Source organism: Serinus canaria, chromosome 10, assembly GCF_022539315.1.
Source record: "Serinus canaria isolate serCan28SL12 chromosome 10, serCan2020, whole genome shotgun sequence".
Classification (NCBI taxonomy): domain Eukaryota; kingdom Metazoa; phylum Chordata; class Aves; order Passeriformes; family Fringillidae; genus Serinus; species Serinus canaria.
The window spans coordinates 9,562,107-9,580,988 of record NC_066324.1 but is presented as its reverse complement, the minus strand read 5'-3'; the positions used below and the strand labels follow the sequence as shown (position 1 = coordinate 9,580,988).

The 18,882-nt window shown below is 38.6% G+C and overlaps 1 protein-coding gene across 5 annotated transcripts in view; it reads left to right on the top strand.

The window, feature by feature from the left end:
- Positions 1–18,882, top strand: part of ADAMTSL3 (ADAMTS like 3) — a 170,216-nt gene that overhangs the window by 15,561 nt on the left and 135,773 nt on the right. For all 5 annotated transcript variants that reach the window (XR_007778529.1, XM_030228420.2, XM_018913899.3 and 2 more), the window contains exon 3: positions 14,139–14,258. Coding sequence is in view for 4 of the 5 variants with exons in the window: in XM_030228420.2 (XP_030084280.1) it covers positions 14,139–14,258 (120 nt within the window). In the remaining variant the exon portion in view is untranslated. The remainder of the gene's footprint in view (positions 1–14,138; positions 14,259–18,882) is intronic.

Here is an 18,882-nt window from a genome sequence, read left to right as displayed (position 1 = left end):
TCAAAGAATGAAGAATCATATAGAGAAGGAATAAGTCTCATTCAGTTGTTTTTGAATGGTTTCCTGCAAGAGGGCAAAAAATTTTAGACCTTCTGCAATGCGTAGGATTTCCTTCAGCCTTTCCACCAGGAACTATAAAAAGGTTGTATAAAGACACAGAATAATTACAGCCTGAGTCAGGCCAGCAAGTTGGCTTTTTTCACTATAATCACGATAAAAGAACATCTATCTTGGCCAAAAGAACTGGGCTCTGAAATAGAGATGTTCTGGGCTGATAATTCCAAGTGCAGCCAATCTTGCAGAGAAATACACAGGTTAAAATTTATATTTGGATCTTGTTATTTAAAATGGTTGCTGTTTAGGCTACTTATAGTAGCATTTTACTCTGTGTAGGGTGCAGAGGAAACCAGGACTGTAAAATGTGCAAATAAAAATAGGAATACTTGCCACAGATAACTCCAGCATGGCTTAACAGTGATACTCTTATTGTTTTCAATTTGCAAAGCAGTGAAGAAATGTATAACTATGCAGGATAAGAATAGATCAATTGAGTCAGGAAGATCACAGTATTTCACACCACTGCAAGTTTACCAGATTGTGAAGGTTCCAGCTTCAGTAGTTTCTGGAGTTGTGGTTGTCTTTAGTCTGAGAAGTTATAGATGTATAGGGCAAAAGGAATCTTCTGCAATTAAATAAAAGGGCAGATTAATTTATTTCCCTCCCTTTGCACAGTCCATTGTTCTTGGATTCTGTCTGTATTTTGAAAAGTCTTAGAATGCTAAAGACAAACATATGAGAATCTGGAACCATGCTAAAGCTTTAGATACTGAGCTGTTAGGGTTGGCCTCCGAGCTCACATTAGCTTGTACTGGCAAACTAAGAGCTGACTGTGGATAAGAAAATTCAGGGGAGGTTATTGCCTCAGATCTTTCCAAAAGTGCTCAGGAATAGTTGAAAAATACTCTGTAGGAATAGTGCCCCTCTGTAAATCTTTAATTTTAAACTATTCTGTCAAGAGTTCTCTCTAACCTTAAGTGCAAATGGTAGTGGTAAAAGAGCAGCTGCTAGATATACAAGAGTAGATGATCTTGCACCGCTGGTTAGACATGAGGCATGTATTGGGGACTCCACGTTTCCCTGGTCCTTGCTGCTTTTAAGAGCAGTGAGCAGAGTATCCCATGTCCTAAAAGAGGCATGACAGTTTTTCAAAAGACAAGGTCAAGGGGAAAACCCAAGATTACATGTACTCTTTTAGAATTCAGTATATAAAAGCTGCTTTTGAAAAGCTTTTCCTAAGTAGTCATCCTACTTCTGAGCAAAATTGTTGTGTTTGCCACTTGGCTGGAGCAGGAGAGGCCAAATGAGTGGCCTTTAAAGGATGTCCATGGCACTTAGAGCTGGCTGCTCATTTTGTGTGCAAGGTAAATGTGTTAAGAGATTTGATTGTACCAGCAGCAACAATAAGAGTCAGTCTCTCCACAGCCTTTACTGTTCAATCAGTAGGGTTTTTCAGTAGCTTAACTACAGTCTGTGCTTTGTATCCAGTTGTGGGTCTGTGCTGGTAGATTCAGTGAAATGCCAGTAACTTGGTACCTGCTGAAAAGTTATCACTTCCTCCAGTTACCTTCTTCAAACTGCTGGTAAGGAGAAGGAAATGACCATTTATCCTACTGTCCATCTGCTATGCCATCATAAACTCCAGAGCGATATTCCGGAGTAAAATTATTCTGTTAAATTTCCTGTAGAAAGACAATCATAACTGGAAAGCAGTGCATGACTTATGACCTGTCTCAGTTCATCTGTCCTGGGAACTATCCATTGTGCATCCACATCTGCTCCTGTACACCCACACAGGATGGGAAGATATTCCTCCACAGGAAGGTCTTCCGTTCCCTCAGAATGCAGGTGGTATGTATTGGCAAACCCCGTGTTGTGGACGTGGGGGCCAAGTTCCCAGAGCAGTGCACACAGAGAGAAGGAATTCACTCAGCTGCTAGAATGAGAATACAAGATGACTGAGCAGGAAGAGAGTCACAGGGCCCATCTTTCTGTGTTCCTTCTGTGATAACTCTCTCACTCACTCCTACTTGCTACTTGTTGCATTTGAAATATTGACCATTAGAAGATTAAAATTACTATTTATGGGATCAGTCACAAGGAAGACACTTGGTGCTTAAAATATTTAAAGAAAATGCAGAGCATTAATAGGGCATCATACGTTTTTAAATTCCAAAATGCTAGACGATGGCTTGCCTTTGAATTACAGATGTTCCTAAGTGCTGTCCATTTTTATCCTTTATTTGTTCATTGAATGTCTTTCTGTAATCACCTGGATCATTTTAAAATTGCTTACCAAGATTTCTTTGCTGGTCACGGAAGATGGGTGATAAAGTTGTAGTGTTGAAACTATCCTGATTAGAGCAGGCACCCTGTTCTGAATTAGCAGTTTCTATTTTCATTTTATGTCTGACTTGCTCAGCTGTGTCTTTTAACATTTCAGTAATTCTGTTTCATTCAGAGGATTTATTTCATTCTTTCCAGCAGCAGAGCCTGTGTTTATCTTTTCTCACCTCAGTAAGAGCCCTTTCCCCTTCACCGTATCAGTCCTCCAGCAGTACTGTACACATTGTAGAGAAGAATAAAAATGAGTCATTAAACTAATGACCATTAGTCTTAACAGTTGTCAGTGAACAGATGCCTGTCATGTGAGCTTTTAATTGCTCTGGGGTTTTCTGCTTAAGCAGAGTAATCTAAGTAGTGGCTTACTAGTGAGCATACACATGAAATGCTGTCAGTTTGTGCTGGTAAATGAGTTGTGACCAGGAAGGGAACAATCTTCAGACTAATGGTTTGTCCTCTTACACAGGACATTATTTGGTTTTTGTTCTGCTGTTGAACCTTTTCCTAGTTAGCATTTAATTTTCAGTGCTGCATAGTGTCTGGCTCAGTGCAACACACAGTTAAAACTTTGCTCTGCTTGAGATGCTTTCACTGGCAAGAGAGAAAGATGAAATATACTTGAACAACCACCCTTTCTAACTTGCAAAAAGTGAGAGGCAGCTGAAAAATGGATGGATCATAAATATCAAGACTGGCATCACTGGACTGAAGGAATAGTTAAGCTGAGATTTAAATGTAGCTAAATTAGAGTGCTTGGATAAGTGAGTTGTAGTGTTTGAACAGTGGGCCTCAGTCTGGGAAACCATTTCAGCAGAAACACATCAGGTGGGAATGATGATGCTGGAAGTCACTGTCAATAATGTCAAAGTGACAGAAAAATGGTAAAAAAAAAAGTAATTTCTTAAGGAAAAATGGTTTACTATAAAGTAGCATGCTTTGCCTCATGGTTGGTGTATCTGAATTCCTGATAGCAGTAAAGCACAGAGAGCTTAAAACCTTTAGAGGATTTGCAGAAATGTGTTTGAGACTTAGAAACTGCTTGCTATGAACAGTTTCTTTTGGGATTTTTTTTTAAATTGTGCTGAAACAGGTGTGCACACGTGGAGGGCGCTTGGCTGAAAGGCATTCACCTCATGTGCCTTATTAATAGCCTTAAACCAACATTCCTACAGCAGAACCATGACCATTTAACTGCTTCCTTATTGTGAAAATGTGCCTGACCAGCTCAGTGTGCGAGGCTGCTCAGTCCATAAACCCTGCAAAGGGACTCATTGCACTGGAGAAAGAAGAGTAGACAAAGAACTGGGCTAATATCTCTACAATTATCAGAAGTAGTGGAAAACTAGCAGTGGAAAAATCACATTTTCCTCACCATATGTTAAATGCATTTGTGTGCTGAGCTGTTGGAAATCCTAAGTGAGCCTGGGAGTGAACATCTGGCTGGGGCATTTCTCTGCAGTCTGGTTTCTTCCAGGTGAGAGAGGATTCATCAGCTAGAGGCAGCAGGCAGGAGATCCACTTTGAATATTTACACTCCTACTCAGGGTGGTCTTTCTTTGTAAGTAGAATTTTGGGATGCACCCCCTCTGCAGCCCCTCTTGAAAGAAATGTTGATAAGATGGTAGCAGGTGCTCCTGGTGCTCGATAGAGAGGTGGATGAAGAGCAGTGTTAGCCCAAGCTCTCCTGTGGCACCCACAGGACTATTCAGTCATTGAGGAGCTTTTTGGTGGTAGACATTGATTATCAGAAGCTTTCTCTCTTCCTGATCTGTCCAAGTTGATTAGTTGCATGCCCTTTGGCTTCTTCTACTTGATTTTTGGGCTATTTGATCTTAGAGTTGAGCAAAAGATTTATTTTCCTGCTGAGAAATGATTCCAGTTTTTGGTGGCTGAGATTTTGCCTGTGTCCATGTCAATTTCTGTTATGAGAATTTGTAGTCATTTTCAGTAGCAGAGCAATTCCATCCATTCCATCTACCTGTTTAGTTCATGATAAACACCGCGCTATTGCTGATGACAACATTGTATAAACAGCATGCAATGCTAGGGCAGCCTTTTCTGGGGGCTGAATACTTGCCAATTTTTCCCTGCCACCTGAATCAGAAGCAGATGTACAGAGACTGAGGGCAGGGAGAAAACTCTGTCATGAGCAGTGAAAGGCTTGGCAGTGCCCTGCAGTATATGACAGAGTCCCTGTTCAGGTTTCCTCACATGACAAAAGCCTCTGGTTTTAATTGCACCCATGAACAACTTTAGTGCCAAAATCTTCAGCATTTACCTCTGAAGTGTATAGCGGCTTAGGATTCTTTTTTTCCCCCTAAGTGCCGTGGTTTTAATACCATTCCATCACCCCACACATTTCCCTTCTTTGTGTTTTCATTATGCAACAGGAATTCTCTTAAAAATCTGGATCTGCCACTAGCTCTAGCAGGTGTTTGGCTTCTGAGTGCCAGAGCTTTTTCTTCACACAGCTTATGGATGAGAATTTCACTGCCCTTAGGCACAATTTCAACTGAAGTATATGAAAAGCGTGTTACTGTGTCAGTTCAAATTATATCACTATTAAAGAAAAAACTCAAAAGGAAATTAAATATAAATAATCATATAACATAACATTAATAACATTAAGTTTATAATTTAAATTAAAAAGAATTGGGAAAATCTGAGTCAGAAGTCCCAGACTCTCCTGAGAATGGCCATTGTAAATGAGGATATTGACAACTTTGAGTCACACAATATGTCTTGATGAGTAGTACAAAAATACTGGAGTATATAAGAATTAAGTGTATTTTTTAACTCTGTATAATATATTGTGTGGGAGCTAAGTATTGTGTGAAGTCTTGCATTCCCTCACCTTTATCCAGTTTATCTGGTGATGCTAGGACTCTCTTGCTGTGCCCCACAGTGTCCTAGGTCCCATTTTGCTCACATGAAAATATACAAATTGCTACCACCTGTATTCCCTTCCTTGGGATGTTGAGACCTGCATGATAAAAGTCAGTCATATGTAGTGGAAGGTATTTTTCCTTAAATCCTGAATCCTGCTGTCACACCAGTGTGGGCATGTCTCTGTGGCCAGGTGAAAACAAAAAGGCATTTCACAAGGTCTGTGCAGAATTGTTAACAAAATGGTGCCATGAAGTTTCACCTGCCCAGAATTTTTGATTTATGCTGGTTTTTAGGAGGATTTTTGTTAAACTGCAACTTTTGGCTGCCTGCTCCTTAATCAATGTGAATCTTCATTCAGTGCATGAGTTGATTTGTTGAGCTTTATGATCCAGCTGCTTCTGACAGCAATCCTACACAGTCTTAAACTGTTCTTCTTCCTTGCCTTTTGTAAAGAAGTCTGCAGTTCCTCAAAGATTATGCTCCCAGTCTCCTCCAGTTTGTAACTGGACCTGTAATTGGGATCACAGACGAGCAGGGTTGTCAGTTTCCTGCAAAGGGGTGCAGTTGTCCGCAGCTTGTCAGTTTAACAACAAAAAAATCCTTCACACAAGGTGTTCATGATAAAGGACACTAACAAAATGTCCTGGATTTGGCTGCATGGAGTTAATTTTCCACCTGGTAGCTGGTGTAGTGCTGTATTATGGATTTAGGATGAGAATAATGGTGTCTTGGTTGTTGCTGAGCAGTGCTTTCACTTAGCTGAAGACTTCCCATCTTACACTGTTGTGCCAGCCAGGAGGCTGCACAAGAAACTGGGAGGGGGCACAGCCAGGGCAGGTGAGTCCAAGTGGCCACTGGGGTGTCACATGCTGGGTGGGAACCAACTGAACAGTAAAACTGGAAAATGGGCCAGGGGTGGGTGGCTGATGCTCAGGCACTGGCTGGGCATCACTCAACAAATACAGAGCAGTTGCACTGGGCATCCCTTGTTTTGTACATTTTTTTAAATCATCATTATTATTGTTTGGTTTTTTTTTTTTTTTTTGTCCCATTAAACTGTCTTTATCTCAGGCCAGGAGTTTTGCCTTTTTCCTAATTCTTTCTCCCATCCTGCTGTGAGGGATGTCTGTGTGGTGTTTAGCTGCCTGTCAGGTTTAAACACAAAACTTTAAAATAATATTACAGATTATTACATCTTCTTTGCTAAGAATGCTCATAGTACTTTTGTAATGTATTTTTCTGTGAGGATCATGTGAACCTTTAGAAGCTGTCAGTGAATAAGAGGTAGAGTTCCATGAGAACGTGCTCCAGTAATACTGAAAGGACTTTGTTTATGACAAAAATTTTACCAATTATATAGGTTACTAAATAAGGATTAAAAAGAAGTTTTTGTCTGGAATAATGGAACATATGGTGAAAGAGGTGATTAAAAATATCTTTTTAGGCTTCAGTCACTTATGTCTGTCTTGCAAGATTTTTAAAAGGGGGTTAAGTGAAATAGTATTTTCTGTCTCATTTCCAGATATTACTTCCTTTCCCTGTTTCATCACAGAGGAGAGTTGATAAAGGGGATTCAATTTTAAACAAAAAAAGCTGAAAACATCCCCCAACCATTTCCATGCCCTCAAAGCACAAGCTTTGGGGAACATGCAGGTAGAATCTTCACTCACCAGTGTAGATTGTTTTATCCAGATGCTATAAAATTTCTTTTCTCTTGAACCTAGACATAGCTGTGCCCCTTCTCCATTCCCCAAGGCTAAGCTAAAGACTTGAGGAAATAACTGGGTATTGCATATTTTGAAAGCAGGATCTGATCCACAGTCACTAACTTTCTGACAATAATTGGAAGCGAACTGCTCTGGGGTTATCTTGTCTAGATGCTGAATTTTACCCCTTGGCTCTTATTTATATGAAACTAGAGAGACCTGAGCAAGCAGTGCTGCTCACAGACCTACAAATGTTATGTTGCAAGGGATGCTGTCCTGCTGCAGCTGGATTTGGGCCCTGGTTCTGTGAGAGGGTCCCTGGGAATTTGCCACTGATATCACTGGGAGCAGCTTCAGTCTGCTGCTGCTCTTTTTAAAGCAAATCTTAGACACAGCCAATCAATTCTTTGGAAAGAAGGCAGATTCTGCCTAACACAGTGTTTAGAAGAATCTTCACTGGAAGCAGGAAAATTTCAGGGTTCATATTTCTTTTAGAAATATGAAGCACAGTCGATATTTAAGCTGGATTTTGAAAGTAAATAAAGTTTTGGCTAAATACTGCTGCAGCCTTTCAGTGAAATGCTTAATCCTTTAGCCAGACAATAACAAGAGAAAACATAAGTAATTGTTGATAAATATCCAAAAGCCTAATCACTAGTATAAATTTTAGAGGGTGCAGAAAAAGATTTCAGAATGTGTTGATCTCGGTCTGCAGCCCAAGCTATGCCAAAGAAAATTTATTGACATTTAATCAAGAAAAATTGTGGTGAAATGTCCTCTTGAAAAGACTGAGAGATGGGATCTTAATTCAAAAACTAAATGCTCTCCATTGTTCTTCCTGTTTCGGTGTTGGCTTAAAGCTGTACAAACTGAGAGCCTGAAGAGAGGTTTGGGCTGAGCACTTCTGCTCTGGTGACGTGATCTTAAACACATTCCAGTCCCTGGAGCTGCTCCGAGTGCTCCAACGGGCGCAGGATGGTTCGAGCAGCAGAGGTGATGTAGGCAGTTGCTTTCTTGCAGCTGTGAATATGATTATAGCTACAGCTTAGGTTCAGTTTTCAGTGATAGGCACTTCAAACAATAGCTGAACTATCAGTTTCTAAATTGCTTGCTGGCAGTATTTTACTGTGTTGGAAAAATGCTGGCTTATCCAAAATATTTAAGAATTGTCTTTTGCTTATCTTTGTATCTTCAACTTTGAGGCACATTTTTCCAAGCTTGTTTTATTTCTTCGTGTTCAGGCAGGCCTAGAATGAGAGATAAGAGGGAAAATCATTAGATTTGGGCTTAAATCAGACCTTTCTTAAGTCTGCTTTTAGCTAAAACAAAGCATGAAACATGGAAGAACAATCCTTGAGTCTCCCACTCTAGTCCCCAGCAGAGCTTTTGACTCAGTGTTTCAGATTGTCTCAGTTGTGACTTCCCTGATGAAATCTGACAGCCAAATTGTCTTTCAGGATTCTTCTATGAAGTGCTTGACTTGAGTTCAGCCAAGTCCTCTTTCATTTTTCTAGGAGAAATTACATTTATACTTTAATTCTGACTTGAAATGCTGGCCTCGTAGTTTAATATTAATAATTAAATAATTGGCCTGGTCTGCAAAAATGCTGAGCTGCTGGCAGCTTCTGTGGAAACTCAGTTCCCTTGCAGGGTCTTTAAATGTTTCAGAGTGTCTAGCATTAGGAAGCTGTTTCTGTAGATCTTGGCCATGACAGAAGCTAATCTGACTCTTACTAGATATTTATTCATCAGGATTGCTTGCTCTGGAGATAGCTGAAGTTCTGAACTCTTAGTGTGACATTGTTTATCTGGAAATACACTTTTTCATGTTGTGATGAAGCTGGAGTGCTGTGCTCCATCTAACATTTTTGTATTGGAGTCCTTGAAAATCCATTAAACTAAACTGCTACTTAGCTGGTATATTACTTCCCTGGGGCGTAAATCAAATGCTGCAGCAGCTCAGGAGACACATATTTAACTTGAATTAAATGGGAATACACACATTTTGGTATATGATTCGACTTGCTGTGCATATTAATCTGACAAACATGTATTTACAAGTCATTAAGAATGTAGATAGTTTTTCTCATTTTGCTTTACTCATATTTTTTTTTTCCCCTAAAACAATGATTTTGGAAATGAATGCTGCCCGTTTTCCACTTCCAACGAGAACTAATAAAAGAGCCACAAAACTGTGGAAAGCAAACAGCCTTCACTGTATTTCTCTTTACAGAGTTTACTTTGGGCAGGGTAGTGCACTTGTGCATAACTGTAAAGCTTTTGTTGATTGGACCTTTTATCTTTTGTCTGTGTTTCTTTTAAAAAGTAAGATGTTGAGGCAGTTTCAGGAATGACATGTTGTCATTTTCAGCATTTGAAATAGATAATTTTGAAGCTTTCCTCTGCATTACTTCAGTTTGCTCTCATTATGCTCCAAATTTTAGCAAGGACACGGACTTCATTAGGGAATGACTGATTTAAGTCCAGGTAATGTTTATAGGTATTAAGTGTACATAACAGGAAGAGTTCTTACTTTTGTCTGTATGTGGTTCTTGGTGCCAAGAAACTCTAAAATTAAAAATTCCTCTGTATCTGAAATATTAATGTTTTATTTCTAATTATGGTCAAGTAATTTCTTTGAGATATTACACCTCTGTTTTCTCATTTTTTGACCTTCACAGCTCAGATTTAATAGAAAGCTCTCTTTCTAAAGCTGCTGCTCTCTACCTGCAAATATGGAACAATTACTTTCAAGTCTCCTTGTGGCTGTGATTAAGTAGAACAGTAGAAACCCTACTGTGAGGGTTGGTTGAGCTTTGTCTTGGCCTCAGTATCAAATTATCTCCAAGAACTGTAGACTAAACCAGATTTTTTAATTTATCTGAAATTGTAATAGCAGTTTAAATCCTTGGATGAAATTGTTACTCTCTAACTTGAAAGGAATGACCAATGATTAATATTTATAATTATTAGTAATGGAAAACTCTGCAGTTTAGTGATTTGATAATTTTAAGTAAACTGGATGAAAACAGCTAACATGAATCCTGGGTATTAGGGAAATAAAGAGCAGTTCAAGTACTTTGCATTGTGTGGTGGTTTCAGAACGTGCCAAAGGGATTCATTTTGGGTGAAACAAACCAGAAGTTGTGCCCCAGCAGTGCTTCCTGCTCAGTCACTGGAAGAGGCTCAGTCCTTCCCAGCCTTGCTGCTTGCTAATGGCAGCATTGGCTGGGAAGCACTCAGTGATCATTCCTCTTACTCTCAATAATAAAACAAAATCCTCAAATCCTCAACTCCAGCAGCTTCTAGTCAGTGTTCTACAGAGCAATTAAACTGCAGCAGCAGAGACAGCATGCAGCTCTTGGTGGAAGCAGATCTAAAAACCAGAGCTTGGATACAGGCAGTTCTTTGTGTCCTGTGCAATTGAAAGTGGAAGAGTAATTTGGTCTTTCAGCACTCAGGTGGGGAGTAGTGAGTGAGGAAGCAATCACAGCCTGACATCAAAGCCGTGCTCCAGCATAATGAAGGCTTGAGTAAAACCAGTGCCTTTCACACTTCCCCCTTCTGCTGATCAGGATAGTTCTCCTTGATCACGTAGATAGAAAGATGTAGCATGGAAGGCCTTATTTTTTCAGTTTCTGACTAATAAGTTCCATGTCCTAATCGACCAGGAAGATTTTCAAACACTGATCTGTTTCCAATTTTTTTTTTTTTTTGTCAGTAGGTAATGTATACTTCCTTGCTACATGTTATATTAATGCCAGTGAATTTTATGAAGTGATTAGTATTATATCTACTTTGGCTATGTTATCACCTTCTACTGTCTTCATATGCTTGAGATCATAAAAGCTGGTTTAAAATGCCTGCTTTAAATCTAAAGTGTACTTGTAACTTGACACATTTAATTTAAAGCTATTGAGATTAAACTGGCCATTAAACAGACCTAAAACACTAGCATGAAATGTAATTGTTTTCTGAAACTTGCACTTATAGTCTTTACTTTAAAACATGAATTTATATCAGATTAGCTAAGTCGTTCAGAGATGATCTCAAATATACTATAAACCCACAGACTGTTGAAATTTGAATTATGTTTAAGCCCAAGTACCCATAGAAATATAAAAGCCTCATAAGGAGCATTGGTGGATTCCTCAGTGGGGAATAAAATGGACTAAGTGGAAACATTCTATTCCATGTTCAGTACAATGTATGAATGAAAGTGCATTGGGAACATGCAGTTTATTTGTAGGTGCCTGCATCTAGGTGGTAAAAATGTTTTTCTGCTGCTTTAGTGAGTGGATACAGAAGAGTTCTTTGAACATTCGAAGATTTGATTTTTTAAAAGTTAACTTTTCAGTTTGGGTTGTTTATCAGATGCAAGTCATTAGTTTCAGCATCAGTTTGCCATGACAACTGATAGTGTGCTCTTAGTGGCTTTTTTTTTTTGTTTAGAATTAATTGCTGGGCTGTATTCTTTCTTACTTGACTTATACCAGACAGGTATCACTACCTATTGTTGCAGCTGACAATTTTTCCATTGTAACCTTATACAATATCCGCATTTTACACTGAATTTTTCCATGCTTGGAAGCCAAATTTTGCTTGCCTAAATCTAGCAAGCATTTCTCTGCCCCTCCAGTGCATAGCTGCTCATGAGCTTTTCACAAGAAAATGCAATGTGTTTTAGAAATCCCTAGTTTTTCTTATGTTTTTCAAATTGCTATTTCAGCTTCAAATATTGGCATGTTTTATATTCAAAGCATAATACTGACTAATGTCCAGGCTTTATATTTCAAATGTTTAAACTACAAAGATGAGAAATGCAAACAAGTTTACTGCTATGTATCCTACTGACAAATTTGTTTATGAGAGATTGGGCAACAGTGTGATATATACAATTAGCTAAAGAAGTATGGTGGGGTAATTTTCATTCCCTTCTGCCAGTAAATTTGACAAATCTTCCAAAAATATTGTTATTAATCACTAGCACTTGACAGATTTTTTTCCAAAGTATTCTACAAATATAAACTAAACTTTACAATGCACCATTGAGATAGGTCAGTAGGTGTTGTAACTGTTTTACCCCTGGCAAAACCAAGGTAGAAATGATGCACATTTTAAGCCAGGCCACTGGAGGTTTAGAATGCATCTCTCTCATCCATTAGCCCTGTGCTGAAATCACAGGATGACATCACTGCCATATTCCCTCGCAGAGGATCTGTGGATAGCCCAGTGAAAGCAGGGGGGAAGGATGCCAGATTATGTCAGCCCCTCTCGTGTCTGGGCTGTGCCTCACATGTCAAGGCTTGCATCAGCTGCAGCCAGCTCGGGTTCAGCAGGAAGCAGCACTGCAGACCTCTTTTGGTGGCCTTATGGGGAAACTGTTGTCACCAAATGTAGGTTTGTTCTACATATTTTATTACTTAATTATGCATAAATAGGGGCAGTTGGCTAAAGTGTAAAAGGGAGATCTCTGCAATAAGCTTTATAGAAATGTAAGGATCATACAGTGTGAATATGAATTACTCTTATGCCTGATGAAAAAATCCTCTTTACAATCTTGTTCAGTCTTGCATGCTGAAATATGACCTTTACCCTAGTCTAGACATGTCCTTTGCAAGCTATTTCTAGTTTATATGAAGGCTGCTTGATTTAAACCAAGTATGTTAATCTGATGCTGTCATGACTGATGGGGTTTGCAGTCTGAGATGCTGACAGCTCTCAACAGAGTAAGCAAAAGCCCTGTAAGCTTCTCCAGACCATCCTGTAAATGACATGCCATCTGCTTTTTATGAGATAACTTCTGAGCTTCAGAAGGTGAACTTACTGCAAGAGAGAAAGTGCAGTCTTAGCTTCCTTTTCCACCACAAACTGCTTTGAATTATGTTGATTGCTTTAGGAATCTCTAGTTAGCTGGCACCTATATTTGGGACAGTTCTAGCCAAGAGTCTAGAAACTGGGTGATGGTAGATGCCAGCTTTCATGTGATATTTCTGTGTAAATGTCGAAATATACAGTTTAATTACACCCCTATTTACTAAGTTTATTCATTGTTAAATGTCCAGCAGTAACTTGCACACTTCAGGCCTTGTTTTCTTCCCTGAAAGGTTTCAACCTTTTGGAAGAGAATGCTCATCTCCTTGCCCTGTCCTCACTACACAGCTGGACTCAATATTTTGCATTCAAAAGATGATTGCTTATTTTCTCTTGTATGCAAACCAGGTGGCTTCTCAGGGCAGTGTTAAATGCAGGAGGAATAAGGGCAGAAAAGTCTGTGCAGAACATTTGCTGCATATCTGGGTTGCTTGAGACCTCCAGTGCAGGGAGATGCTGCTGGCCCAGCATGGGCTGGGTGTGTTGAGCAGCCTCAGGTGTGTTGTGATGGCTGACCAGGCATAGATCCTCCAAGCAAAAGCTGTTTCTCTAATCAGACAGGTGTCAGACAGCCCAGCTGGAGGTACCAGCTATGATTCTGACAGAATTAACTCCTCTGTAGCTTGAAATGAGCCCTTTTTTCTTTCCCAGCCTGTTCTCAAATGCTCTTCCCCAGGTGTGAATAGCATCCTGAACTAATATGGAGCACTGCCTGTCTTCACTCCAGTCATTCCCACTCCCTATTTCTTCTTTGCAGTGTTATCTTCCTGAAGATTCAGGAAGATAAAAAGTAATTCATAGTGTCATGGCTTCCTATTGGACTAGATGAGCCTTCAAGATATTTTCCAAGCTGTGTTAATCTATGGTTCTGTCTTTGTTTCTTCCTGTAGAAATAAAATATGTTGCATTTAACCAAAATGTTACCTGCAGTAGCCACTTCTCTAATGAAGTGTATGAGGAAAAAGAAAGTGTAACATTGCTTTTTGAATGTCTTTGAGCAGTGATGTTTGATAAACCAGAGATAATCTCCTTTGGTTTAGTAGATTATTTTGCAATTGAGGCATCCTGGTTTAAACCTCTGTAGGTGTTCAGCATGTCTTCATCACAGCAAAAATATCCACCCAGAAATACCATGCCTTAAAGCACAACACTTTTTTTTTTTCCCTCCAGAAATTCATGTCTAGATTTTTGTAATTATGTGCATGGTTTTTAAAAAAAATTACTTGTGTTTGTAGTAGCTGTAATGTGACCTCTCTGATTTCCTTACAGACAAGAGCAGAGCAGTCCCAAGGTGCATACTTCTTGCCTGAGTTTGCACTTTCTCCACAGGGGAGTTTTCTTGAGGACACCACGGGGGAGCAGTTCCTCACTTACCGTTACGATGACCAGGTCAGTGTGCCGTGTGTGAAAATTATAGAGATGGGTTGGTTCATGCAGCTCTGAGACACAGATCACTGTGGAACAGAGTAAGATGGAGAGCATGTCTTGTCTTTTGAAGGCACATCAAACTTTTAGCAAGTTGAATGATAACACACTATGCAAAGTCCAAATTAAGGCACTTAGTTGCATAAATAATAAGTGAAAAGACTTTTGGAAAATATTAATAGGATGTAATGGAGATAAAAGCAGCAATATTTTAGTGATGTGTTGATAGATGTTTATAGTTACATCTGCAGAATGTGTAGAACTAGAAGTGATTGTCCTTTCTGTGAATTGTTTGACTTAAACTAATTTGTTTTATTTAATGGAAAAATCAGCGTTAGGCAGATTTTGCCTTTTCCAGCTTGCGAAAAGTCAGAATATTGTATTAGTTCATGAAGTTTTTGTAAGGGAAGGTTGGGTGAATTACAAAGAAACAAATGGGAATAATGGATGGAACAGTGTTTAGAAAGAAACAAATTTTTTTTTTAAGTTAAAAATTTTTAATGCTTTCTCCAGACTCATAGAAACATTATGTTAAACATGGAATATAGATATAAATGTAAAGAAAGCAACATGAAAGAAATGCTGTTAATCTTGGCAAAAGATCTGAAGTAAACCTAGGAAATGTGTGGCGTGCTGTGGAAATTTACTCATAACACAATGTGTTCCAGGAGTCAGTTGAATTTCACATCAAAACTGTCTGAATTACATTCATAGACATTTACAGTACATTTCTTAATGTATGAGGAAGGAGTTTGTTAGGAAACATTCCCTTTAGAAGTGAGAGAAGAGCCAGACTTCCCCTGCATCCCAAGGTGTGGTTCTGTCAGTGATGGGCTGATTTATTTTGCAAGATGGGCTTCTTGCAGGAGCTACTTGAAGAAAACAGTTTGCTCATCACTATCCTAAAAAAGAGAACTGAGGTGAGTTTATTTAAGCTTTAAACTGACAATGTTTTTAGATAGACAAAAGGAAGCAGAAAAGCTACCATGGAAAGCATGCTGAGCCACTGTGAAATATTTGAATTTAGTTTAAATGTTTACAATAATTCATACTTTTGCTTCCCTTGAGGGTCTTGATTATCAACAGAAAAGGTTCTTGGATAAGACCTTCCTTGGACTAAACACCTGGGAAAGCAATAACTTAGAGGACAGTAAAATGCAGCTGCAACTCAGGCTGCATTTAATGACAGTAGTTGAAAAACACTATAAAGGTTATACACTTTGATCAGAATAGTTTCCATTTAATGGAGCACGTTTTTGAGAAGATGATAAATCAAATAGAACAGAGGCTTAGGCTGAGTCTTTGACTAGACTGTTTGGACTATGTGAATAATATAGCTGATTAAAAAACAAACAAAATGAATCCCCTTGAAAAAGCCTCAAATACCAGCATAGCTCTGTGCAGGAGCCAGTTCAAAGCCCAGTTCCATTTGATGGAAAGAATTCCAATTGCTGGAAAGTTTTCCATTAATTCCATTGAGATCTGAATTGGATCTAGGGTATGGCCAGCTTCTGTTCTTTCATAAATGTGATTTAGTTTTGAAGCCTGCTCTTCCCAGACACTTAGCAGTATGAAATTTAGTTTGAATTCCTGGAACTAAAAGTGGTGCTGAAACGTCAAAATGTTAAAAGTAAAAGCAAATGTATTAGCAGTATTTTCTTTTGAAAGAAAATTCAGACCTAAGTATTATTTATTGAAACTTACAAATACATTGAATGCAGATGGGAACTGATCTGTATCTCTAACTTTACCTTCCTGCAAGTAAATGAGGATTTCTTTGGTGAATAAAAAGATTTTCTTTGATTTTTTCTAGGAAATTAATCATAGGTTTTTATTACTACACAGTTATAATTATACTTTTGCTGAAATGTTAATACAAAACTCAATTGTATTGTGGTCAAACTGGGTAAGAAAACTAGATTTTTTTGTTTTCTGTGCTTCATTCAACTCTTTCTTACGACATTTACTGGTATGAATGAATGGAAGTCTTAAAATCAGAGGGTGAAAATCCTTCATTGGGTAATCTATTGAATTTTTATAAGCTGGAATGGATATTTTTGATACATGATAAATGTGATAAGAATACACAGGTGAATAAAAACAGAGAAATATATACATTGAAAGCCCATTTCAACCTATCCAACACAGAAATGGAACAGTACTGGAAGGTTACCACATGAACAAAGAATATAGCAGCATCTTCTCACACACCTTAGCTCCTTAATTTAGTTTCAGCAATTCGTTTTCTGTCTTGTCCTACTGTGAAGGGCTGCTGGCCTTTGAGAAATACATTCCTTCCTTTTCCCTGATGTCCAGAATTGTCCTCTGGGCACCCCCACCGGGTCCTGGTGTTCCTGTGCATCCCAAGTTAGACCTGAAAATTGTAAAATTGAAATAACCTTGTGCACTTGACTCCAGTAAAACATGAGCTCAGTCTGATCTGATCTGCTGTGGGGGTGATCCCTCCCCTCCTCCAGTGTCCATGGTAGGGAACAGAATGGATAAAAGGGGAAATGTTCCTGAGACTGGTATGGAGGTGGAGAAGAGGGTGGCTCACTACCTCTATTCTTTTGGCTAACCAGTCTTGAGACCCTTGCAGGACCCTTGTGCTGTTCCTTTTCTCCAGGCCAGTTAAATTTCCAGTGAGGGATGGATAATATTTTTGCATAGCAGCATCATCATCGTCATGATCCAAGATTAGTTTCCTTACATCCTCCAAACACAGGAATGTTTCAAAGGGGTTTTCTTTGGCTGTTATGTGTGATATTTTTCAAGCAGGGAGCCAGTTTAATCAGAATCATTCATTCCTTTGTTAGTAAGTAATCTCAGTAAAATAGAACTAGCTGTTACTTAAATATTCAAAAGTATTTGCTATCTGAACTGACAAGCTTACAGTTTGAAATGAAAGATGAGTAAATATTAATAGGAACACACTGTACTCTGCTCTAGCCCAGCAGAATTACACATGGATTCATGTTGTACATGCTAGATAGTACATTTTGTTCTGGTTTAATCTGGCAGGACTGTGCTCTCATTTTTGTACAGGACTGCACTAACCTCTGTGCATATTTTGTTGCTCTATGTGTATTTAAGAATTACATGCAGATGAAATTCTTTGGCTAGATATTTTCAAAGTGCAGTGAATATCTTTCTTACCACTTCTATGACTATAGAGGAAAATACCCTTTAAAGATCTGATTAAATACTGACACTGATTCACTGGGGTGACATCTGCATGGAGTGGGACATGACAGTTTCGACACATTTATTGCTGCATCTTCAGGGAAAAACAGTGATTCAAAGCAAACACTTGAGGGATCCCAAAGGACAGAAATGTAGAAATGTTTGAATTGAACATTTTCTAAAGGCTTCTGTATTGTTCACCATGGGATATCTTGTATCAGTGCATTGCATCCTTCATTTCTGAGATTCTACTGAGTCAATGCAATTTAAGCCTAACTTGGTACCAAACAGATTTTGATGCATAGCCAAAGACTTCAACTGCCATTAGAAATTTGAGATTAAAAAAAATATGGCCCCCCCTTACAATTAATGAAAATAGTTAAATAACTGAATAAATGTCTGAAAATAAATTAAATTATGAGGTGGATATACAAGTAATATAGCCTTTACTCCAACTTTGAGATACATGTTGAACCTTGCCATAAGGAACAGTTTCCTAGTATTCTTTTTGATTTCTTTTGGCTTTTCACCTTTTAATCTACTACAAGGAATTTTTTTCTTTTCCAAAATACTAGTACTACTGGAAAGCTTTCTTGCAGAAATAAAATGTTCTTGTTTTCTGACACTTAAGGTATTGCTTCCAAGTATTAAAACCATTCCATATGACGGACCACCAAGAAGGACAGCAGTGAAAACTTGGTTGGGCTGAATGTGTTTGAAGTGCATTTCCACTTTGATTGGCTGGCTGGCTGAGAGTTCTCTTGGGGGTGGGGGTAAAAAAAGGGAAGCAAAAAAGAAAACAAGTTTATCTTTAAAGAGAGAAAATGTTTGCTTGACCAGTTAGCTTCCTAGTTGACCTTGCTTCTTCTAAATTATATGATGTTTACCAGTTTAAACTCACAACAAGGATAGCCTGATTCTGGAATTAGATAGATGGCTCTAAGTACCCCAATCTTGGCAAAGAAATCCAGTGTTTTAAAGAAATATTAATGAAAATCTGCACTAGCAGGCTTGTGTTTAGCTATACAAGGTAAGGTAGAAACTGGTCAGTCTGTTTTCAACTAGATGTGCAAGCTGTAATACCCAGGCTGCAGCTGCTACAGTTCATTTAAAGCTAGTCTTTGGGTTTGCTAGAAAAGTGCCTTGTTATAAAGTGAAGGCCAAAATCAGGAAAATATTCTCATTAAAACCTTGTCTTCCACAAATAGAAATAGTCTGTTTTGGCTTCTGATTTTTCACAGGGAAAAGGAGCATGACATTTGAAGTATTAATTTGAAAAAAATGCAGTGGAACCCAGGATCTGAATTACTTCAAAAACTAATATTGAAGTAAACTGCTGGAACCTATTGCTCCACCTTTTTATTTGTAGTCCAGCAGCCTTACCTGTTTGTGTCTGTGCTGTAAG